Raw genomic sequence first — 25,545 nt, 5'->3', positions numbered from 1 at the left:
ATTAAGTGTTAGGGAGAGGAAAAATACAGTCCCAAAGCAAAGTATTGAAAATTCTTCAAATTGAAAGGGAAAGAGGAAGAGATTTATGTTAAGATTGTAGTTTTTGATATTCCATTTCATATGAACAAAGCTAAGGGGTTTTATATGATATAAAATCATAGGGTTGGAGAATTAGATGTCTTACATTCTTCAATTGCTGTCTTTTAGTTAAAAAAAAAAAAACAAAATATCTTGCAAGGAATATTAAAAAAGTCAAATAGTCTGAGGCAATATATAAATATTGCACTTTATTGTAATGGTTACGATGATGTCATTATGTCAATTAATGACTAAAGTTGCACTTCTCAAATTAATTATAGTTTTTGTTTTCAAAATATGTGTATGCTTTTTTTAGTATTTATAAAAGGATTTGAAAGATTTGGATTCATTCATTTATGGATGTCTTGATAAATATTTCAATCTTGTTTGGAACTAGATAATAGCGTCTTTTGAAAATTCTCAATTCTCAATTAGCTATAGTAAATAAATGAGTTAATTAGGGTATAGTAAATAAATGAGTTAATTAGGGTTTACCAAAAAATAATGACAATATTTTATTTTATTGGATCAATCGGATAAGTGGGTAAATTTTGAAGCCAATTAGCAAACAAGAGATTTGAAACTAATTAGGGAAAAGAGATTTTTTTCTCTTTCTAAGAGAATTTCAATAAACCCTAAAATGTTTTGTTCAAATTTTGTAAATATATTTAGACAGTTGGTATATGGTACACACATAAAATTATTACTTCAAAAGTTGTTAAAAGTAAAAAATGACCATAATAACAATAATATTTTATGAAAAATTGTAATTTTTTTAAAAAAAACATAAATCAACACCTCTTTTTTTAATATTTTAATATTGTAAATTTGATAAATATGCCATTTATTTTTAAATTTGCTATTTTTACAATTTTGAAAATGTAAATAACAGCTTTATTATTACCATTATTTTTTGTTATTCTTACAAATTAAAAAAAGATGCTTTCAAATGAGACTATGTAGTGATATGTGAAATGAATAGTTTGGTACAAAAACAACATTTGAGCAAAATTTCCAACTTTATATTGGATTGCTCCACCAAGTAATGTTTATCCCCTATGTTGTTAAATTATGCAATCGATCCTTAAATTTCTTCCAAACACAGAGGAGTGATGAGTAAGCATCATCTTCTTTCAACTTCTTAACTTCTCGGTTCTGTACCTGTGATTGACTTTACTAAATTTTGATCACTATTCTTATTTGTAAACCAGTTTAGTCCTCCTGCACACAAAGTTGTCATAGCAGTGGAGAAAGAGAGAGAAAGATGTCTATTTGACTTAGTTCAATCTATAAACAGTATCGATATCGTTAACTTTGGAAATGTTTCCTTATTTCAGTTCCCATGCCGTCCAGCCATCTCCTGAGAAAGGTAAAGCTAGAAGCTATTGATGGGAAGCAAATGAGAGCTTCACAAAAAGGAAAAGATAAGAAAAGAAAGGAATGGAGTAACAAGATGGAAATGATTGTGATTCGGTAGCGAGCAAAGTGGCTATGACAGAGCTCGTGCCATTATTGAGCGGTGAGACAACTGTTGTTCATAAAGCTCTCGGAAAATTTGGTATTTAGCATCATGGTATAACTTCACCTTTGGATCTGTAGATGGATAAATCACCTGCCAAATGCAGCAAAAAATTTAATGGTTGACTTGACACTACTCCATTTAGTACATATTGAATGGTCTATGTTCAACAGGATTCAACTATTTTCCTTGCTTATTCTGTGAATGAAAGAAAATAAACTAAGCTGAATGAGATCATGAGAAAAAAGGAGAAAGAACAATTTGATGCATACTTGACCAGCAGAATTCAGGGCTTTCATGGCATCTTGCAGAGTAGAATACTTCCTAGCAGCCACGGCTCCAAGAATTGCTGCACCTAAGAGTACGGACTCACTTTCCCGAGGTAAAATAATAGGACAACCTGCTCTTGATCACCAAAATTGCCAGGGGGTAAGATCCAAATGCCATAAAAAATCCTTCTACGATAGGGTTTGATTTAGTTCTAGCCTTTCGGAAGAAAATCTATGAAAATATCATAATAATAGAGAAATGAAGGGTAACCAATAATATCGGCGTGCTCTTGAATGAACAATGAATTCTTTGCAAGGCCACCACATGCAAGTAAAGTGTTAATCTGTCGGAAGAGAAGAAACAAAAGTAAGAAGATATACTTGAAGTAAACTATAAATAGTCAAAATTGGATTTGAGAAGGCATAAAGCTGAGATATATGTATAAATTTGCCCAAGAACCACTTCAAATACATATGCGTAAGGATATTCTACAATACAAAAACCATCTAGGAAGAATGAGGGTTAGGATTGGGTTGAGTTTTGTAATTATCTTATTTTTAACTTCTTTTTAAATTATTTCAATCCATCAGAAAGTGCTAGCATTCGATGAGAAAAGACTAAGAGAGAGAAAATAGCGGTGGAAAAATACACGAGGAAGTAGAGAACCACACATTGTTTAGAACTCAAGAACATAGTTGTACAACTTATAGAACAGATCCCATTCAAGTAAGGTTGCAGAGAACTACATAATTTAAAAGGCCATTCAAATTATACAAAATTTGAAGGAAGTCAGATGGAAGAGAAGTAATCTACACAACCAATTAAAAACCTTTTTTCTATGAGAAACATATGAATAGTTTCAATGATGGGATGAAATTACGAGAGGACATAAAGCCGTGTGGGATTACATAGTACTATGCATTTGTGATATTAAAAATCCTGTCATAATAACTAATATAACATTGGCAAATGGCAAGTATCCAGTCCCATTTGTCAAGGGAAAAAAGTATCAGTTCACAATACCTTGTGCCCATGGGAATTGCAGTGCTCCACAATGTGGCGTGTACCATATGCAATAGCCTGTACGGTGGCAAGGTACAAAATAGAAAGCTGTTGCTCACTTGTGTCAAGTGTTAGCCCATAGATCACTCCTTTTGCTTTTGGATCCGAAATAGGAGACCTAATCCATGATGCAATCAAGTTCGTTGATAATCTCTAGCAGGGAAAGGAAGAAAAAGAACGCCTGGAAAAATTACTCGGCAAAATGTCTCAGTCATTCATTCACCTATTTCCATGAAAATCAGGAAGTATGTGTATATCTTCAGTCAAAGCAGCAAGAAATGGACTCTTCAGATCAACCACCAAATTCTCCAACAACTTGTTCAAGATATCAAACACAGAGATTTCTGAAAGATTAAAATTTAAAAAGAAAAGACAAAAGAGAAGATGAACAATTCCAGATTAGACACAATCATTTAACTTTTATGTATACCCTGCTTTAATCACAGTAGACGGCATCAGTATAATCAAATAACAAAAAGAGTCATACTTTGCGAAGCAGCACGATTTGCAAGATGAGGAGAGGCAACATGATTTTGAATTATGTGATCAAGTAGAGCACCGGTAGCACTCTGACCACCTTCAGTAAGCCAATACTCAGGTACCATTGCTGACATTTAAAAAAATTCATGTAATTTAGGAGTTTTATGGAAAAGATGGCAATCACGATTAGAAGAAATACTGCAATAAAACTGTTCCCTCTTTACCGAGCTATGAAAGAAATAGATATTAAATATTCGACATTTGAACTCAGCAACCAACAAAGACTGAAAAATAACAAATTGTTGTATGATACCAGTAATTGGCAAAGAACAAATCCATGTAAATTTTGATGGTAAAAGCATTTTCGTTGTCCCATTGAGAACATAGTCCACCTGCCTCTTTCCTCCTCACCATGCTACTATTTATAATCAAGAACTTGACAGAAAATATTGGAATTAATCTCAACCATACCTGACCAAAACGGTCCCCATACACCAGGAATAAAGAGCTTATCCCTTGAGACAGCCATATGGCAGGTAGATGTTCCACAAACCAGTGCCATACGATTCAATATCATCTCCTTATTGAAACCTAGAAAAGTTATTTTCAATATGAAAGAATGAAATATAATAAGAAAAAAAGATGAAAACATATAGGACAAACAACAACCTTCAGAATCAGAATCTTGCACGGGTACACTTTCCAACACCCCAACTCCACCTGCATGAGCATCAATCAGTGAAACACCAACAGGGATGCCAGCAACCAAACCCAGTTCCTGATAAGCACAAAGAAAAAACAATTCAATCAAATTAAAAATGACCTTGAAGTTGATTTCTTACTTTATTATTTTTGTTTTTTTTATTTTTGTTCCTATTTTTTCTTATATCCGTGAGTGTCCGGACCAGCTTACACACACCTCGACTAATCTCACGTCACAACCAGCCTATTATTAAACAGTTTAGCAGCCAGAGCAAATTCTCCTTTCCCTACACTATCAATGCAATATTGCATATTACATAAATGTTCGCTAATGAGGAACTTTCAAAATTCTAACTAAGTTCAAATTTTGAGGACAATGTTTCTTACCTTCGCAGCTACTGGAGTCAGACCAGAACCCAAGGGGTGACCAGGGAATGCGACACTTCTTCCTAATGACATTATACATCAATAACTTTGTACAATCAATTACTGAGTTGCAACAAGTAAACCAGTTTTATGGGATTGGTACAATAAACAAAAAGTATAGAGTAACTGAGTACAATTACATCCACATACACATTTCATGAGAAACTTTGCAATCAAAAGGTAAATTATAAGAGCGAAACTTACATTTCTTATGAAAGGAAATAATATACAGAGTGATCAACACAAAGAATAATCAAGAAAAAAAGTGTTTCAATTCTTTCTTATGGATACTAAAGAGTAGAGAGGGAATAATAGTTCAAGCAATGGAAAGGATAAATCTGCACTCAGAACGTAATCAGTGCAAAATGATTTAGAAATTCTAAGTGTTTCATCAATAAAAAAACTCAACCAAAATATGTTTTCAGCTAATTCATTCACACCTATTTTCGCATGATGACCATCGATAAGATCTCTTAATCCAATTTCCTCCCAGAAATCATCATCCCATCCACAAGCCTCCATATTTCGGGAATCCTTTTCATTGTACTGTGACATGTGTGCATGACCAAGATAGGTCCATTTGCACACGGTGGTGCATAGACTGCGTGTGTCATCACCAGTGGCCCTAGAACATTCAGATAATGACCTTAAAGTACGAAAGATATCGAGAGTTGGGATTAAACGAAAGCAAGAGATTTGGCTGTCTCTTTACCTATAAGACAACCAGTCACTCAAATCCATCCATCTGAACACCATCGACCATGTATCTGGTAAATTTTCTTTAACCCAGAGAAGCTGCAAAAATAATCTGTATCATAGCATATTCCATGACTGTGAATCTGTAGAAAAAGGCATATTATGCACTTCATCTCAATAGTCGAAGATCAGATGATAAAACAGAAAAATGGAAAGTGGAAACGGAAAAGGAAAAGAAAACAAAGAAGCAGAAAGTAACTGAATCTGTAATAAGGGTGTTTTGTGCACTTCCTCTCAATTATCAAAACAGAAAAGAAGACAATGATGAAGATAGATCATGGGAATAAATGTTTTATTTTAGCAAAGTTTGGTGAGTAATTATAATGGGTAGCAATTTTCAGAATAATTATTATGTAGCAATATTTTTAAAAAATTGCAAATATAGCGAAATCTATCAATGATAGACCTCTATTGCTGATAGATTTCTACTGTTGATAAACTATTGTGGTTTATCAGTGATAGACCAATATTTTCTACATGGTCTATCAATAGATTTTGACAAATTTTGCTATATTTGTAATTTTTTAAAATGTGCTGCTTTATACTTCATTATTTTGAATCAAATTGCTATATTTGCAACTATTCCAAGTTTCATCACTCCTTTCCATTTTCATTTTCCAACTTCTGTAACTATACACCCTAAGTATTACCACAACAGATGGGGGAGCATTTTTTAAAACCTCAAGGAGCACAGATTTCAGATATATTTTTTCACTAAATAAATGAAAAATGGTTCCGCTTTTTAAACAAATATGTCTAGCACACAATGGGATCAAACATCTATTTGAATACCTTAGGTGGCTGCATCTCAGGGGAAAGAGATCCACCACAGTATTGTAGTACTGGTGAATTGAAAGAATTGATCCTTTCAGCCTGCTCTACAGCTCTATGATCCATCCACACTATTACATTTCTTCTTGAGTCACCACTCCAAGATACTGTAACTGGTGAACCATCAGCATCAACTGCAACTGCAAACAAACCATTTAAAATGAAACTTTGTAAAGGCTGCCATCAAATGCCAATTAAAGAAGGAATAGTTATCTTGTGAGTCAGTCAGTCATTAATAAAGCAAGATAAAATAACCAACTAATAGCATACAGACCAAGAGAGCAGGTAGCAGTAAATCCAAGACCCTTCACTTCCTCCCCTGAGACATTCGCCTTGGAGCATGCTGATTTCACTGCAGCACAGACTGCATGCCAGATATCTGTCGAGGATTGCTGGTTTGAAACAGAAAGCTCATAAACAATCATGAAAGCCCGACATACTCTTGGGTGAGCAGTTGTACTATTGACTGTTATTGTTATTGCTATATGGCCAGAAGCAAGCTGTCACAAAATTTTGAAACTTGCAATACAACTCTAAGATTTCTACAAAGTTGTTACTCACTTTTTGACAATGGCTAGACAAATTGAGTCACATTATTGCCTTATGGGTTCATGTTGGCAACATATAATGCAATTTTTATTTCTGATCCACCTGGTACCAATTGAGAACAACTCAGTACGGATATTACCTCGATACAGTTTCCATCTTTCCAAATTTGTATTGGGCTGCTAGAAGAACCCAAAAGCTTCCCAGTCTCATCAAAGATCCCTAAAAGAGAAGTCCACAACAATAAATTTTAATAGTCAAAGCAGTAAATCTAAGGAACCAGAATTTGGACAGCATGGACTTCAGTATTTACTGTTATTGAAAACACAATGCACATAAAGCATTCAAGACACTTACCTCTGCCGCAAACTAATCACAAAACCTACTATATATCCAAATTCCTTAATCACCTTTATTTGTAATACACTCTCTTCCCCCTCAATTTAGCTAGCAAACAAACAACTACCTATCTCATATGCCTACTACCTAGCAACACTTGAAGCTAACTACTAGTTAATCATAGGCTGTCAAAACAAGCCAACAATGTATTTTCAAGTACTTTTCAACGGTTGAGAAGCATCCAATCAAGTCCCAACCAAGCTAACAATGGAGTAAATGGACAACACATCTGGCCCAAAACTAACTTCGCTACTTATAACACACACTCTCTCCCACCCTAACTTGGCTAACAAAGTTCCAATCAACAATTCCTTTGGCTGCTAACCTAAGAAGCACGGATATGGATATGGCACAACACACATTGACATCATTTTCTAAACATCTAGGACATAAACAGGACAAGGACACGTTTATTAAATTATACTTTAAAAAAGTATTTTATCATTGTTATACAAGAAAATTTAAAGTCAATAGGTTAATGCAATTATATGCTTAAAAAAGGAGTTTGGTGCATTTCACTCACAAGATTTATTCAAAATCACTAGGTAAAGTACATTAATATGCTTAAAAAAAGAGTTTGATGCATTTCTCTAAAAAATTACTCAAAGCAGTGTCTGTACAACAAGTATCCAATGCATTTATTGTTCCAACAAGTGTTTGATCGTGTTCAACAAATGTCAGACATATAATTGTCAAACTAAAGTATTTTTTTCTTCTTGTCTACCACCATCGATCACCTAAATAAGTATAAAACTTTCACCCATTGTCAAACACCCTTTACAATTCTATGTACATAGAACATAACTAGACAATCAATTGATCCTTAAGTGCAAAAACGCATACAATACAACACAGATTTCCAACGCATCCCAATTCAAACCCAGAAACGCAATAGAATCAAATGAAAACAATATCGAATGGTAAATGAAATAAAGAGAAGAAGCAAGGAAATTGAGAAACCTGCACGAGCACTGCCAGTGCCAACGTCGACGCCGAGGAAGACGGGTCGAGGGGGAGGAACAGAATCGGTTGGAGAAGCCATTCCGATGTTGGAGGAAGGGAGGCGAGCAGGAAGCGATTGGAAGCGGTGCTGCTGACCGAGCAATGGAGCAGTCTCGGACCAGGAATTTCTCTTGGCTGACATTTTTGCTATAAGTCGTGGATTTGTCGTATATGTAATCTGGATTTTTGTGTTTTCATCTACTAATTATTGAATAAATCATGAGGAATCAATCCTGTTGATGTAAGATTAGGGCATTGATTATGTGTTGGTGAGTCATTGTTCTAAATTTCTAATTCCATCAATCCAATCAAATCCAAACGGTATGGCTCAAGTTCGGTTATGAACTCAGCTCAACTTCAACACATTATCACCCCCCTCAACTTTTCAAATTTTATATAAACCTCCCTCAAATTCTAAAATTTGTTTTAGTTTAATTTTGTGTTTAATACACATTTTCATTTTCCCCTATTCAATATTCTATTAAAATAAATTCTTTTTTTAGTACGAAAGAGGAATGAATCGAACCCCTAATCTCTAGAGATGAACAATACTCACATTGACATTTATATCGTACAATTGGAATATTAATTTAACTTAATGCAAATAGTTAGGTATGTAATGATATAATTTTGTGTAGAGATGTTCAAGGGATGGGATTGAGGATGACTTCTCCGTTCTCGTTTAAGCTTCACCGTTTCATTCACCATCTCAAATAGAATTTGTAAAGATTGAGTTCTTTCTTGGAGAATTTTCTTTTTTGAATTTTTATTGAAAATAATCAATCAACTTGAAAATGCTATAGTTTTATATGGATTTGAATTTTTTAAAATTTTACTCGAAGTTTCTAGTTGAAGTTAATGGTTATCAAAATTTAATGTGACCAAAGTTTGAAATTTGAACAAAAGGGTAGTGACTAATTTGATTATCAAATGTGAAAAATGTAATGTGGCTACCTAGATTTTAGTCTGAACTAAATACTAATACAAACAATATCAAAGTTGAAAGTTGAAGATAATAGTATCAGGTAATGTAAGAAACAAATTCAGCTAAAATGCTTCATTTTATGTGTTCAAATCATAATCTGTTACTATACAATCATTATATGATAGTAATTCAATTATATTCTTAAATACAAATTCCAATCCCAAAGCATGAAGGTTATGTGCCATCTCTTGTTGGTTTTGGTTAAAAGCAATGAACTGGCTTTACCTAGTGATAAGCTCAAACTGATTGTAGAACACCAAAAAAGGGATTTGTCAATGCAGAATTCAACAATGATCCAGCAGTGTTTAAAGCCTCCAAGTCGATTTTATCACGGGGAAGATACAGAAACTCTCCTTCTTTTCGAAAGCCGCAAAGCTCGAGAAACTCAATCCCTCCTTTCAAACTCCCAACTCTCTCCTGTTGAAGTACAGAAACAATAACAGATAAATATAATCTTGTTTGGAAATTAACTTTTAAGATTGATAGATGTGAAAGAAAAGGGTGATATTAATTCCAACAGCGGCTGCACTTCCTAAAGCCTAATCTTCAAATGAAGATTTAGTTGGATCTCATAAGCTCAAATTGCAATGAAGAATGAAAATACATGGGACAGGAAAAATGAGCAAACAAAACGTGATTGTGTGACTGATCAGTTCTTGCTTTCCTGTCTCTTAATATTAACCTATAAATTTGAATGAGCTTAATGCTTATGAAGACTAATTTTACATTAAGTGCTCAAACTACAAGAAAATTTTGGACCTCATTTGTGACTTGTGAGTAATATATTAACTTCGTAAAGATTTACATTACATGCTGTTGTAACCATGAGGTTTGTAATATAATCAACATACTGGATTAAAAAGTTTACCTGGAACAGAGGATTACTGAGTCGAATCTTCCTAAACCTTTCCTCATCAGGATTTTTGGCTACATTTCTGACATAGATGAAGAGAGTTTGGTAGGCATTTCTCACTTTGTCAGAATCATCCTTGAACCCAGAAAATAGAACAATTAGGAGTAAGAAATGAAAGTATACTAATCTAGCAATATACTTCTAGGAAAGGAAAATCAGTTCATGTGTGAGATGCGACACAAAAAAAACTGAACAAGTATAACAAATTCTCCTAAAGAAAGAAATTTTTTCTTGGATTTCCATTTTCATATGGTCTATCATTGCTCATAGGAAAAAGAACAAGAAAATTTATCAGGCAGCCAAAAGGGATTTTTTGAAGGAATGGTGGACCTACAGTTGTGATATTTTGTAGTAATCATGGACAAACTTAAAAAGAATGCTTCATCAAAATATGACCCATACATTTTCCATAGATATCAATACCTTATGATGGTGCCTAAGAGACCTTAAACATTCTCTCATAGAGACTGCTTTACTGACTGAAGTTGCTGGCAGTGACTGTGATCTAAGTTCATCCTTTTCCCCTGCTCTGGCTGCGGTCGCTTTTGTAGCAAGGCTTTCAGACCTTTCAGAGGGAATTCCACCGAACCTCTTTCTTTCTATCTGCCAAATGTGAAGAATTCTATAATGGAAGGATATAGACAGGAAACAATTTGTCATAACTCAATATCCAAAAAGGGAAAAAAGAAAAAGAAAACAGTAAGCCCATGTTTATTGTTAATAAGCTTCTTTGCACCAGGCTTATTTTTTCTTTCTTTTCGAGGATCTTCTGCTTGGTTTTAGTTTGTGCCGTTCTTTAACCATTTTGTATTTTCAATTTTACCCATAAATGCAGTTCTCTTAGCTCAAAGAAGCAATAAATTTATAACCTTCTGTGTCAACAGGTATATGCTCTAGCTGTGGTTATAAAATATATGCTAATGCCTCAGTGATGTTTATCTAGGATTTACCATTAACGAATCTATTACACATAAAATTGAATTTTGCATATAGTAGATTGTTAAACTTTCAATTATGTGGTTAATAGATTTCTGAATTTTAAAAATTGCTGAATAGGTCAAGGACCTAATAGACACAAAATTGAAACATCAAAAGTTTAGCAGGCTTTTGGACACTTCATAAAATTCAAGGACTAATTAGATACAAAATTAAAACTTCAGGGATGCTTAGCTATAAATCATGAAAATGAAAGAACCGTCAAAATGTATCTCACTCAGATAAAGTACATTATTGGTTAATACAAAACTAAATAAAATGGTGGAGAAAGCAAACCTTATCTTGTTCAATTTTTTGTACAACTTTTTCCCTTGCTCTTTTCTCCTCCTCTTTCTCAACTTGCCTAGAATTAATATTGCTGAGCAAAGAAGAAAACATATTTCACTTCAGACAGAAAGCAAAAATGCTTTCAGTGACATAGAAGAAAACCAAAAAAGGGATTGATAAAGAAGACATACCGTTTCCTTTCAATTTCTTCAGCAATTCTTTTTGCTTCTTGTAGTTCTTTACTGGAACGGATTCTATCCTTTAAAAATTGTAAGCATTAGATCATGAAAATTAACATAAAGTTAAGTTTACAGATAGCATCAGATCCAATCCAACATATGAAACCAAAATCAAAATATATACTCATGATTGGAGATTGGAGGGTATACCAAGTGGTATATGCTTAAATTTTTTTACCCACTACTACAAAACTAGTCCCCAAATGGTGAAGTGATTAGCAACACGATGGCAAGATACATAGTATAGCATCTACTATTACACATATAAATGGTAAATTTTTGGCAATTGCATTGTCAATGCTCAATTTACTTCATCTACCAGTTTCATTGATATGTAACCCTTGCTAATTTACTTCATTTAAACAAAATAAACTTCAACTAGTTAAACAGAATAAGATTGACAAACCAATGATTCGAACACGGTACCTTTTCCCTTTGTCTTTCAAACTTTTGTTCTTCTCTTTCCTTCTCTTTCCCTACTTGATCCCTAAAGATAGGAAAATCAACAAAAATTTAATATTAAGACACATTTGGACTAAACAACTCCAAGTTTAAGATGGCTCTAGAGTAAAATAAAATGGCATAGTGATTAACTTTATTTTTTTATTGTGAAAAAAAAAGTGTAAAGCATTCAAGTCTTTCACAATAAACAAAATCTGATACAATACCTTAGTTCCTTAGCTTTTCTTCTCATTTCCTCTGTGATATGAAATGGTTCAGGAGATTCAATATCAATGTTAACTGCTACCTGCATGGAATTCCTTAGTTATGTTTATCAGTGTGAAACTCAAATTCACTCTATCCACCACTTTTAATAGCAAAAACCCTGATTTATAGTCTTTTAGAGCTAGTTTACAAGAGTTTGACATTGATACTTAATTGCAATGATATTTGACCATAACAAATACATGCAATTATCTAGAGATCTAACTAAATAAATGGAATGTAATGAAGAGTGCTTTATAAATATTGAATTTACCGGGGGCATTTGATCGATATCGGGATCATTCTCATGATCAATGAGCCAATGAACTGCAGCTTCTGAGCTGACGTTGCCTGAAGAACAAAGAAATAAGTTTTTGAGAATGAAAAACAGTAGATAATTCAATTATTCTAACTCTAAATTGTAGTGAAAGATGGAATAGGCGATGTTGTAGATGAGGGGATCTCAGTCCACTTTCATCAATCTTTAGATGTACATTTGTATTGAAAAATTAAATGAAGAGTTGTTTTTCATTCTCGAATGTTTATTTACCATTCACACTCATTCAAAAAATGAAAAGAGTGAAACGGTTCCTACAACTGAAGAAGTAGGACTGGAAAAAGAAACAAAGAGATGTGTACATTAATCAATATGAATCAGATATTTTGAGATAATTGTACTCGACACAAAATTTGGGTCCAAACTAAGATATTCCACACTTTTTATAACTGAAGTTTTTTAACCTTTTGCTTGCATCATTATCCGTGGAAATTGCCAAAACGATTTTATTGTAAGTGTGTACGGAGTTTTTGGATATATAAGTGAGACAACTATCTCCATTGGTATGAGGCCATTTGGGATGATACCAAAAGCAAAGCCATGAGGGTGTATACCCAAAGTGGACAATATCATACCATTGTGGAGATATTCGAGGGTTTGCTGTCCTAACAATTACCAATACGACTTTACTGTGTGTATGGGGTTCCTGCTACTATAGAGTAAAGAGCATGAGCAAGAATAAGAGATCAGGAGGTTGAGGAGCAAAATATCCAAACCCAAAGGAGCAAGAGAAACGAGATCAACGAGTCTGAGAACTCACAAGAGGGAGAGTGAGAGAAAATAGAGAGAGTAATGAGCCGAAAACCAAAACCCAAAGAAGCAAGAGGAACAAGTGAGCAAGATCCTAATCAGCATGCACAATGACCAGTTTTAGCCGTCTCACATTGATATGACATAAGTAAATGGTAAAAAAACAGAGTTTTAAAAGGTGGAACATTTCATTTTGGATCATCCGTTCGAAAAACCAAAATATTTTGTCACAAAACAAATCATAGCGTTATTATACATTGATATTCTCAGGCAATAAGTGTCAGTCAATCATCCTCACCAGTACTATGAAGTGCTCGAACGACTCGAGCCCTTGGGAATCCTAGAGCTTCAACCTCGCTCATGAGCTTCTGCTTTACCTCTACGAAAGTCATTCCTATAAGAGATTTCAAATTTAGATTAACAACAAATTACCAAACCATAACTTCTCCTAAAAAAAAATTATAAATGAACCTAACATCCAGAAATTCAAGTTCGATACTTTACAATTCTACACAAAAGGCAAAAGAAATGGTAACAAATTTCGCAATATAATATCAAATCTAGAAAAGGGGTTTTGAGATTATAAGAAAACCAAATAACCAATGTTAAAAAAATCAAACTTTATGGAATGCAGAACAAGAAATTGAAGCACAGGACAGAGGATTTCAAGGAGGGTGGGTTCTTTTAGTTGGAGAATGGTGCCGGACGATTTGAAAAATTGAGTATGAAGAAGAGTGAAAAAGAAAAGGAAGATGGTGTTTCACCTTTCTAGGAAGTTCCGGAGAGGTACATGATAAACCAAGGGAGTTTCACTACAGGAAGCCATTGAAGATCCCTTGCTCGTTTCAGCAAATGGTTAGTCCCCAATACAAAAGGTGTTGGTTTGCCGCCCTTTCTTTCACATTCACATTCTCTTCTCATTTATAACTTTTCGGCTCCTTCTTGTGAAGAAAAGAATAATACTCCAAAACAAAAGATATGTTCAAATTAATAAAAAAAAACCCATTATTTATCCCCAAACGTTTGATATTCACTTTCGTCAAACAAATTTCTCATTTTGATCGAGTTTGAACGTATTTGCTCTTAAGATTGATCAACCTTAGGTTGTGTATATCAAGCTTAATCCGTAGATTTAATTAATTTTGAATAATTTGATAGCTTATGCCTTTGTTTTAAGTTTAGAATTATTTGGGAAATATGAGCCGGCAAATGAGATATAAATGTTGGTTTGTTGTTGGAGTTGGTTTTGTATCTGGTTTTTAAGTTAATGCATTGGTTTGGTTTGATGAATTTCAACAATTTCGTCGATTTGTACCGTGTAGATGATGAATCTTGGTCGAGATTGATGAAATTGCCTCGAGATTTTGTTAAATGAGTTTTGAGATTTTTTGTGTTTCATATGCATTATGTGAGGTTTCTGGTTTAGATTTCGCTTGAGATCAACTTGATATACATCACATAATGCATATAAAACTCTAATCTCATGGCATCCTAGTGTAAAATTGTCCAAGTAGAATTGCTAATTTATGTTATTCTCGATCGAGATTGGCTCGAGACTGCCTTAAATTTTAAGACATATTACTCATTTTATTGTGTTGTGTGTGTTTTCTATTTGGTAGATGCCTTATGTCACCAAAATCCGCAGTGCAGACTTCTTCCTTGCAAACTTAACGTGTTGTTCACACTTAGTGAAAATTGTCTCGGACATTAAATTAAGTTAACACCTACACAGATGTATATGTTTAGGAAAACCAAGTTTGGACATCTTTTAGACGTTAAGTTGGTTTTCAATGGACTTTTGTGCTATTACATTTTGTTGGGAGAGGTTGAGAATGAATGAGAGGATGTTATTAGTTTTAAAATACTCGGTGAGAAGGTCTCCTTCGGACAGGAGGATTTTGACATTATCATCTTAACTTTGTTTGATTACGTGGATATTGGAATTAATTAGATGTTGGTTGGATGAGTATTTAATTAATCAAAGGATTTGAATTTGTGGTGATTGTTGATAACTTGATTTAATTGTATGTTATGAAGTAATTTATGTAAAGTTGTGGAAATTATTTGGTCGTGGAAACTGAAAATTTGGTGTGTTTATTTATTAAATTTAAGGAATGAAAATTTGAGAGATTCGATAATTGTATATGTGTGTGGATACATATATATATATATAATGATTATTATGGAAATGGAAAAGATAATTATATTTTTAAAATATAATTATTTAAGAAAAAATATTGTATTTTGTAGAGAAGACAAAGATAAAAAAAAAGAGAAAATAATAAGAAAACAATTATATTTTGAAAAAATATAATTATTTTACTATTTTGGTAAAACAATAAAATTGATTGGATTTGATGAGATTTAATAAATAGAGAAAAAATTTGATGTTCGCAAAAAAAAAAAATTAAGTTGATTTGAGGAGAGATTTATTTGATGAAAGAGAATGTAAATTTTATTTAGTTAGAAAAATAAAGTTAATTATATGATAAAATATAATTGTTGAAAAATAAAATAATTAAGGAGGAGAATGTTGATTTGATTGTACGAAGAAAAGATGATGGATTTAATTAAGAGTAAGAATAATAGTTTAAATAAATATATATGTTTATTATATATTTAGGTGAGAGAATAATAATAATAATAAAGAAGTAGAAAATGATAATGGTAAATATTATTATTATTTTGGTCTATAAATAGCATTCAAATGCTTAAATTGAAAAGAGAGAGAAAAAAAAAATGTTCTTCGTGTTGAATGCATGTCTTTGAAAATCCATTTGGCAAATCTTGAATATTTAAATGATGATTTTTTTTTTCATCAAAGTTGAATTGGTTTCAATCTCAACTTTGAGTAAGTTAATTTGAGATAATTTTTGGATGAAAGCCAATTATTAATTTTATTAATTAAGATATAAAAATTTTCTTTTATGATTAGGATTGAATTAATTGAAGTTTTTACTGTCAGCAAAAGAATATTTTTTAGCTAATCTAGGTAAGATATTCTACTACTAGATCTTCGAATTAAGTTTTAAGAGCTTACATGTATTTATAGTTATGCATTGAGGGTAGCTAAAATGCATAATACGATGATGATGATGGTGACGACTAATGTTATGGTAATGATGACTTAAATTATGTTATGATGACGACTGATATTACGATGATGATGAATGACAGATATGTTTACGATGATTAAGGACGTTATGATTAATAGTCATGTCATGTCTATGATGTTTATGATATGCTACATGCTATGAATGAGTGTTCTGTAAACTTTGTCTATTAAGGTTGTACACATATGGGTGTTCCTCGAGATCACCACTTTTTTTTTATGACTATGTGTACTTGACGGAACCACTAGTCTGTCATGATAACTTTTATAACTTTTTGAGTGATTTGACATGATCACTTACAACCCGATAGATATCATAGGTGTTCATTCGGGTCAACAATACATGAGAGTGTTCCTTCGGGATCATCATTGATTGCATGTGTTCCATTGGGCACACGATAGTTTCTGGTACTTCCTCACATAATCTTAATGGAAAGTGAGACTAGTAGTGAGTCTCTTACTGAGTATATGTTTATACTCATAATTTTTTATGTTTAATTTTTCAGGCAAAGATAAGGTAAAGAAAAGCTGATTGTGACTGGTCATAGGTGAAAAGTTTATGATGCTTCCGCTTTATGTTTACAGTGTTTTGACTTTTAGTATTTTTATTAAATTTATCAAACTAAGTATTTTTATGTTATTTTTCTTTAAAAGTAAATAGGGTATGAACTAGGATTTTATCTCTACATATTTTATTTATGATTTAAATGAGTATTTGAAGTTTTCCATTGAAAATTTAGTGTCTTCTTTTGTTTTTGACAAAAAGACCTTTATTTATTTTAGTAGTAATGACCTCAACTTAGTATAAAAAGTGGGGTCGTTGCATGAGATATAGGTCGAGATATATTGTGGAGTTTGAACTAAATAAAACTCTTAGACTGTGACGATTATATTTAGGGCAAAAGGATGAACGTGAACAATACTAAGTTGGATAAAGATTATTCATATTGAGTTTAAGAGTGGGTATAGACATTCCTATTCTATTTCATCCTTTAAACTAAAGCCTTTTGACAGAAGCATTCTTGATATATATATATATATATACTCATGTCTTACATAAAAGTATTAATGTTTTCCATCATTTCACCTCTACTTGTCTCATGTTTAATTTTTTAAAGACTTTTTAATGATTTTGTCCTTCTCATAATTGTTTAAGAATTGTAAACTACACTCACCATTGTTTCCTTGACACTTAATGATTTTGTGTCACCTTGACACTTTCTCACATTCATATGTCTTAAATATATATATATATATATATATATATATATGACCATAAATCATATATTATCTTTGTTGAAAATGTGATGTTTAATTACCCATTTTGTTCATTAAGTTAAAACATATGTATATTATTTCTAGTTTATCTATTGTACAAATGCATACTTATGTTTGAAAACTGAATTCTAAACTCCTTTGTGCTGTTTTTTATTTCATTGTATTCATCAGCTAGTATAGCAAAAGAAAGATTCTTTTGAAATAGTTTCAAAATCACTTGTAAACATCTTTTTAATAAATTTTTTAAAATATCAATTTAATTTCTTAGATTTTTACTCTAGTAAGTATGATTTTTGTACACATCAATTTCTTTTTTTTCTTACATAATTAAGACATGAGTGTTGGTAATGATTTTGCAAGGTTCCTTAAAACCACTTAGCTTTGTCAGTTTTCATTGTAATTTCGTTTCGAAAGTATGCTTTTAATCATTTTAATATCAATAATCAAAATCAATCTTGTTTAGTATGAAAATGACCAATAACATCATATTTAATTATTTTTTTTTAATTTCACAAGGATGTTTCAAAACTGTTTTAGAACATAAAAATGTAATTCGAAAAATTTCAAAATCATTCACAAAAGGAATACCAACGTGGTTCTAACATATACTCAATACATCGTGGAGAGAAGACTACTGATATTTGGTACCAATCATCCTTAGGGAGGTTTCATGTTCCTTTATGATTTTGAAGACTTTTTTGTAATTACACTATACACAATAGTCTTGTATGACCTTCTTATAACCCTTTCTTTAATGTCTTTTTTTTTTCAATAAAATAATACTTAAATCGTTTAAGTAAATAGAAAAAGAAAAAATATCATCTTATACCCTTGCACTAATATTAGGCAGTATGACCATAAACTAATAATTGTATCAATTTAAACCCTAAACTTTGAAGTTGTAATAATTTAAACACTAAATCAATATGGTTGTACTGCTAATTTAAATCATAAACTTTCTTAAATGTATCGATTTATACCTCAACTTTCATACGTTTATCCAAATAAAACATTATAAAAGAGTTCAAGTTGACACAATCTGGTAAGTTTAATGTTTAAACTGATTCACTTATAAAAGTTTTATGGTCTAAATCGATACGATTATTTAGTTTGGGGTTTAAATTGATCCAAATTCTAAAGTTAAGAATTTAAATTATTGTTACGATTATTAATTTAGAGTTTAAATTGGTAGAAACTTGAAAATTAGGATTTAGATGGATATTTTTCCTTAAAAAAATCTCAAAATCATATATAGGATCGTGGTTTGAATTTTAATATCAAAGCTAAAAGACTAAGTACTCACAAATTTTCAATAATTTTTCTTTGGTCTGATTTTATTCTAAACTTTGGCTTGATTTTATATTAAAGATTTAAAGGGTTATGAATATCGTCCTAAATTTCACTTCCACAAGAATGATAAGTATTATAAAAAAAAAAAAAACAATAAAAAGAGGAAGAGTAGAAGAAAAAAATCACATTCAAATTTAGAATGTTTATTTTTAAAAAATAAATTATTTTCAATTTTAAATACTCGAAAAGTTAAATTGAGAAGACACTGGTTTGCCTGAAACACGGTTCTAGTTTAAACACACAATCCTTTAAGATATCATCAAGCCAAACATATAGTTCATCTAGTCAAGGTACATTAGGATTGAGAAGTTTTTAAGTTAAAATCTCCGTTCACGTGTTATTAAAAATAGTTATTATAATAAAATCAAACGAGATATTAGCTTTCCAATACAAAGAAGAAAGTTGGGGGAAGTTAGAGAATCTATGTAACAAATTCTTGAAATTTGGGGAAAGGTAAGGCAAGGTTGTTAGGTTTTGGTGGCGTAAGAAGGATGGCACTTGACTTATGGGTCTCTCTTTTGCCTTTAATGCAACAATATTAGAAGACTAGTCTACTAGATATGGTGGGCACACAAACAACAACAAAAACCTTCTTTTGCTTTAGTTACCTTAAATAATACTTCTATCACAAAATTGCATATATCAATAGATAATGAGAGATAGTAAGAGAGAAAATACTAAAATTACATCCAAACAAAGAAGAGTGCATGGGCCAAAGCATATTCCGAGCTCCTTGGCCTTCACATGGGCTGAGGATGAGCACGACCGAACTCCATGGAGATTTCTTTTATCAAATGGCTTGATCTAACAAAACCTAAAAAAGATCATAAATAGATTAATAAACGAACCTTATATAATAGGCCACTGTAGCTTTAGGAGAGGCAAGTAAGCTTAATTAATTTATTGTATTATACTTTTAGCACCATTGTACTTTTATGACATTAAACATGAAATTCCTACCCAATCCTAAGCAACATAACCCCTTGCAAATATATAAACTAGAGATTCAAAGTTTTAGTATTTGAAAAAAAAAAAATATATATATATATATATATATACTAATATTTGTTTGAGTAACATTTATATATTTTTTTTATAAGAAAATCAAAAGCTCTAAAATCTCCTATCCCAAATGTTATTATCACAAGCTCTAACATTTAGAATGTTATTTTCTTCCTTACTTCATAGTAAGTCGAAGGTATATAATATTTGTTATCCATTTCTAGAGGTCAAAATGAAATTGATCCAGTGGTATTAGCGTAACCTTCATTTCTAGGGGTCAAATATTCAATTACTCTGTCTCGAAGCTGTTATACTAAATAAACGTTCCATGTATATGAGTATTTTTAACATGTTTTGTAGGAAAATTCTCAGGAGGTCATTCAACGTATAATTTTTTGGAGCTAAACACACAGTTCTTACAATCGAGCTAATGAAAATGAAGGTGTATCTTATTGGTATAAGTAGTAACTTTTAATTTTTTAAAGTCTTTCTTAACATTACTTTCATGTCTTCAAAATTTCTCTTATTCAAATACGATATTGGTTCATTCATATCACCCTCCCAAACACATTCAAACGGTTGCAAAAACCTTAAGTTTTAAAATTTTGGAGCTTAATTATAATTTTGTGTATGAAATAAATCTTAAATTTTCAATTATTAATCTAAAATCGTGTGTTACTTATTTGACATAAATTGAACTAAATTTGTAATACATTTTCTTGCTTACGAGTCATGAATTCATTCACACTAAGCAATATTTTGCAACTTCTTTTTCTTCTCTCTTCATAGTTCCCAACAAACTTCCCTAAGCTTTTTTATATATATATATAACAAAACTGCTTACCTATGGTATTGACATAATTTCGTCAATAATTCATTATTTATTTTTCCACCAAATTGTTTTTTTGGGTTAGATATTAAATATAAGTTTTTTTAAAAAAATTATAGTTTCAATCTCTTAAAATCATTTGGTAACCCTTTCATTTCATGCTTTTGGATTTTTATTTTTAATTTTCTAAAAGTGAACATTTTTTTTTTGTTTTCAAAACAAAAAATATGTTCTTTAAATTACAAAGGAAACTGAGAATGAAAAAAAGTAAGACTTTTATTTTCAAATCAGTTACAAATTATATATGATTTTTGTTTTTAAGTACCCAAAAACTTTTAAACAAAATTAAGAAAAAACAAAAAAAACGGAGAAGTTTTTAATTTGATTACAATTTAGTTTATATGTTTGAAAACAGTGCACTACAAAAAAAAAAAAATAGTCTTTAGAGGTGAAGAAAAAAAATGTCACTAATGCTTCTATTTTGTTAGTGACGAAAAAATAATCGCACCATGAAATATCAGCGAATTCTAGTTGCTAAAGATTTTATGCAATAAGTTTTAACAATTGTCAATTATACATTCGTTGCTTACTGCAACAAATGTAAAAATGTTGCAGTTCACGATGAAGGGAGTGAAAGTGGCATTGTGCAACCTTTAAAATAACGTCGCAACTTTGCAACATTTTTGTCACTTCGTCACACGATGAATGTGGCCATTTTTGTTTTCGACGTGATATTTTCTATATATATTTTATTAGAAAATCAATCTGATTTGTTTTAGTACATTATTTTCCTTGTTCTGTTCTGAATGAAACAAATAAAATACCTCCACGCTCATTTCTATATCCAAAAGAAAAATATTAAACTATAGTTCTTTTGATTCTTGTAGATTAATTAATGAACATTAAGGCTACCATGAAAACCAAATATTTAATATAAAAATCTTGATGAATTGGATACCAAATTAAGCGTTTTAAAAAGACGAAATGAAAAGTATTACATTATTTTTTTTCTTCTTCTTTTGCATCCTTTTTACCATGCCGATTCATGATGGATCATACTTTTAGTTTCATCAAACGAACCAAATTCGATCTCTCTTCTAAACCACTTTAGATAGAAGCACTTATCCTTCACGTCAAAACACTTCTCATTACTTTCTTTATAAATATTTTCTTCTCCATACCATTCTTTTCCCATCATAACCAAAACAAGAAAAAAAGAACAAATTAAACCTGCCGCCGCAGATGGCCCGAGCTCTGCCTTTGTATTCAGTAGTTTTGTTAGTTTGTTTATTGGGGTTTGGCAGTGCCGGTGATTTGAACAAGGACTTGGAGATAACATGGGGTGGCGATCGGGCAAAGCTTCTCGATGCCGGTAACACATTGACACTGTCGCTTGATAAAGGCTCCGGCTCCGGCTTCCAATCAAGGAACCAATATTTGTTTGGGAAAATCAACATGCAGATTAAACTCGTCCATGGAAACTCTGCTGGGACTGTCACCGCGTATTATGTAAGCTCTTTAGTTCAATGAAACAATCATAATATGACTGTCTTTTAGTAACCCATATATGGATGAATTTTCAAAGCTATAGGTTAAACCATGAAAGTTTTGAAATTATTTTAAGTTTCATGATTTAATGATTTTTTTTCTTCGTTTTAATAATTTCTTCACAAGTTGAGCTATACTTGGCAAACCCTTCTACAAATTTTTTTTGGTAAAATCTTACAAAAACAAACTATTATCTTGGATCCTAACACGAACATAGTTCGTCAACATATTGTGTACCCAAGAACCAAGAAGTTTCGAGTTCAAATCTTTCACTCTCAATTTTTCATTGGAAAACATCAAACACTGTTCAATTAAATATATATATTTATGGTTTGTATGATCGGGTGTTTTTAAGTTTAGAGAGATTCAAATTTGTCCCATCTCACACATAAAAACTATTATCTTTTAATATACAAATAAATAATAAGGGTGCTTGGGTGGTGGCAACCTTGTTGGCTCTGCTCTCCCCATGCTTTCCTATCCATCATCATATCTTTTTCAAAAAAAAAAAAATGATACACAAACAAATAAGGAATATATTTGTAATCATATTCTATAAATCATACCGTAGGATTGAAGTTTCACACAACCAAATTCATTTGAAATCATTTGTACAGTGAAAACTCCTAAGGAAACAAAACAAAATGTTCTTAGAGAAACCACACATTTAATAGATTAAGTTTTCTGTTTTGTTTTGATAATAATATAAAAATCAGGTTTTGTTAGACCCATGTTTAAATTGCATCATTATTATTCAATTATATGCAAACACTCCATTTTGATTAAAAAGTTTACTACACATCTATGCCATTGGTAGAGAGTTATATATTTTATTTATGTGTAGAGATGTAGCAGATCGTTAGAAATTTATAATAAAATGTTATAAAAGTCTAATAGTTCACAATAATTTCCACCTAAAAAAACCCATTTTGCTTTGAAAATATACCTTTGAGTAAAGTCGAATAAAGTCAATATTTTGGCTGAAAAATTAAAGTGGATTTAAGGTACCAAAGTCCATTAGATTTTTTGTCAACTATTTTAAAGTTCATTCACAAAAAAAAAAGAAAAAAAGGACGACTTGTTACATTGAATTTACATATATCATCCATTATCATTAATAGTAGAGATGACTTGTATAGATACAAAAATATTAAAAGATAATGACAGCAACAAAATTCTACGCTTGATAAAGTCTAAAGATCATCAATTTATAGTTATAAGCTAAAAGGTACGTTTGTGTGTATACATGTGTTAGTTTTGAGACTAAATTATGACTTTTTCCATATCATAGATGTAATTTTACTGATTAGGTTAAACTAAAAGAGGTAAACTACATTTGAATTTTGAGCAATTTAAAAGTATTAATTTGTATGTCATTAATTGCAGTTACGTTCTGATGAGTCAAGATGGGATGAGATAGACTTTGAATTTTTGGGAAACCTTAGTGGTGACCCATACATTGTTCATACAAACATCTTCACTCAAGGCAAAGGTGATAGAGAGCAACAATTTTACCTTTGGTTTGATCCAACTGCTGATTTTCACACTTATTCCTTTCTATGGAATCCCCAAACTATCATGTAAAGTTAACCTTCCACTCCTTATGATTCCGATTTTGTTTTCATTTTTCTACTTTTGAAATTTAATATTAGGTAATGTAGATTACCTGTTAATTAAAATTAATTGTTAGTAAAGTACTTACGACGAGTAATTTAAGGTAGATGTGGATCTCATTCTTTCACTACCTCTCAAGATAGTACTTATTTGAGTTCATCTTCTTAAATTTTTTTTTTTTTTTTGTGGGAATTGAGTGTGCCTATATAGACTTCATAGACTAGGCATGTGTATGACTTTGAGCTCTTCTGCAAACTCATTTTGTACTCCTTTTCGAATGAGTGTGATGTTACTTTTGACTTTAGGATTTGACGAGGGTATTGATTAAGAGTGTGTCAACCTTGGTTAAGAAACCCTAGAAAACTAGAGTGTGTTTGCTAATGATCTCTTCTAGCTACCTTAAGTTTTTTATTAAAAATATATTTAGGTTAACATTTGAATAAATGTAGTTTAATGTTTGTCAAATCAATATAAACCATGTTGAAGAAAATGTTCAAAATAATATATAATATTCAAAGTTCAAAGGTTATAATGTAATATTATAAGAATAAACTTTTTTAAATTACTAATTGAACAATTAAATTTAATTGTATCATCACTTTAACAAAATTAACTTTTCATCCCCATTTTTTAAAATTATGTTTATTATAATCTAAATAAGAACTTAAATCATGCATGTTTTACCAAATCGATCCATTACTTCAATCGAATTTTGATCCTAAACGATCTAAACCTAAAAGCCTAAACTAACATGGCTACAATAAATGTAATTATATCAATAACATTCTCCTTCGCCTTTTTCCTTTGTAGATTCTACGTAGATGGGACTCCCATACGTGAGTTCAAGAACAAAGAATCCAAAGGCATTCCATTCCCCAAAAGCCACCCAATGAGGCTTCAATCAAGTCTATGGAACGCCGACGATTGGGCGACAAGAGGAGGCCGAGTGAAGACCGATTGGACTCAGGCTCCTTTCACTGCCGCCTACCGAAACTTCAACGCCGATCAAGCCTGCATTTGGTCCACCTTGGGCTCCTCCTCTTGCGGCAATGGCTCGTCGAAAAACGATTCTTGGCTGTCCCAACAGTTGGACTCAGCCGGCAGGCAAAGGCTTAAGTGGGTACAAAGAAACTACATGGTTTACAATTATTGCACTGATTCTAAGAGGTTCTCTCATGGCCTTCCCCCCGAGTGTAGTGTTTGATGTTTTAATTTGTTGAATATGAATAATTAGTAGGCTTTAAGCCTTGAGTTAATCAATAATGTTTGATTTAATTTGGTTGTACATCCTCTACCAACACAATTGCAAAACTATAGGGTATCATTTAAAAAAAAAGAAGTTATAAATATAGCAAAGCCTATCAATGATAATCTTCTATCGTCAATAAAGAGACTCGTATGATCAATCTAGATGGAACAATATTTATAATATATTCCATCAGGGATAGACTTTGACAGATTTTGCTATATTTGCAACTTTTAAAAATGTTGCTATGTACATTGATATTTTGAATATAATTATCATATTTCCATCTAATCCTAAAATAAA

The 25,545-nt window shown here is 31.6% G+C and overlaps 3 protein-coding genes across 5 annotated transcripts; 1 reads left to right on the top strand and 2 right to left on the bottom strand.

Moving 5' to 3' along the window:
* Positions 1-1,317: 1,317 nt before the first annotated feature.
* On the bottom strand, positions 1,318-8,364 carry LOC101210133 (FGGY carbohydrate kinase domain-containing protein). Its single transcript, XM_004149024.3, has 15 exons — positions 8,030-8,364; positions 6,813-6,892; positions 6,399-6,516; positions 6,086-6,264; positions 5,250-5,332; positions 4,978-5,162; positions 4,499-4,560; positions 4,079-4,187; positions 3,881-4,000; positions 3,417-3,536; positions 3,153-3,273; positions 2,891-3,047; positions 2,138-2,210; positions 1,870-1,997; positions 1,318-1,690 (listed from the first exon to the last, which is right to left on the bottom strand). Exons 1-15 carry the CDS (start codon positions 8,211-8,213, stop codon positions 1,568-1,570), a joined length of 1,842 nt encoding a protein of 613 aa, XP_004149072.1. The 5' UTR covers positions 8,214-8,364; the 3' UTR covers positions 1,318-1,567.
* A 738-nt stretch (positions 8,365-9,102) lies between these two features.
* LOC101210384 (UBX domain-containing protein 1) lies at positions 9,103-14,207 on the bottom strand. 3 transcript variants are annotated; one of them, XM_011650611.2, is made up of 10 exons: positions 14,028-14,207; positions 13,562-13,657; positions 12,451-12,527; positions 12,140-12,219; positions 11,898-11,958; positions 11,424-11,491; positions 11,242-11,323; positions 10,393-10,572; positions 9,925-10,044; positions 9,103-9,473 (listed from the first exon to the last, which is right to left on the bottom strand). In XM_011650611.2, the coding sequence occupies exons 2-10, from the start codon at positions 13,653-13,655 to the stop codon at positions 9,294-9,296; spliced, it is 942 nt and encodes a 313-aa protein (XP_011648913.1). In that variant the 5' UTR covers positions 13,656-13,657; positions 14,028-14,207; the 3' UTR covers positions 9,103-9,293. The 3 variants fall into 3 exon arrangements, with proteins under 3 accessions (XP_011648913.1, XP_011648914.1, XP_004149073.1); XM_011650612.2 differs by lacking the exon at positions 14,028-14,207 and adding an exon at positions 13,884-14,021; XM_004149025.3 differs by lacking the exon at positions 14,028-14,207 and having other exon boundaries at positions 13,562-14,012.
* Positions 14,208-21,986: 7,779 nt separating this feature from the next.
* On the top strand, positions 21,987-25,281 carry LOC101215705 (probable xyloglucan endotransglucosylase/hydrolase protein 23). The gene is made up of 3 exons (XM_004149047.3): positions 21,987-22,343; positions 23,769-23,962; positions 24,807-25,281. The coding sequence occupies exons 1-3, from the start codon at positions 22,077-22,079 to the stop codon at positions 25,198-25,200; spliced, it is 855 nt and encodes a 284-aa protein (XP_004149095.1). The 5' UTR covers positions 21,987-22,076; the 3' UTR covers positions 25,201-25,281.
* Positions 25,282-25,545: the final 264 nt, after the last annotated feature.

The sequence above is a fragment of the Cucumis sativus genome, chromosome 2, assembly GCF_000004075.3.
Source record: "Cucumis sativus cultivar 9930 chromosome 2, Cucumber_9930_V3, whole genome shotgun sequence".
NCBI classification, from domain to species: Eukaryota; Viridiplantae; Streptophyta; class Magnoliopsida; order Cucurbitales; family Cucurbitaceae; genus Cucumis; species Cucumis sativus.
This window is presented reverse-complemented; position numbering and strand designations above follow the sequence as displayed.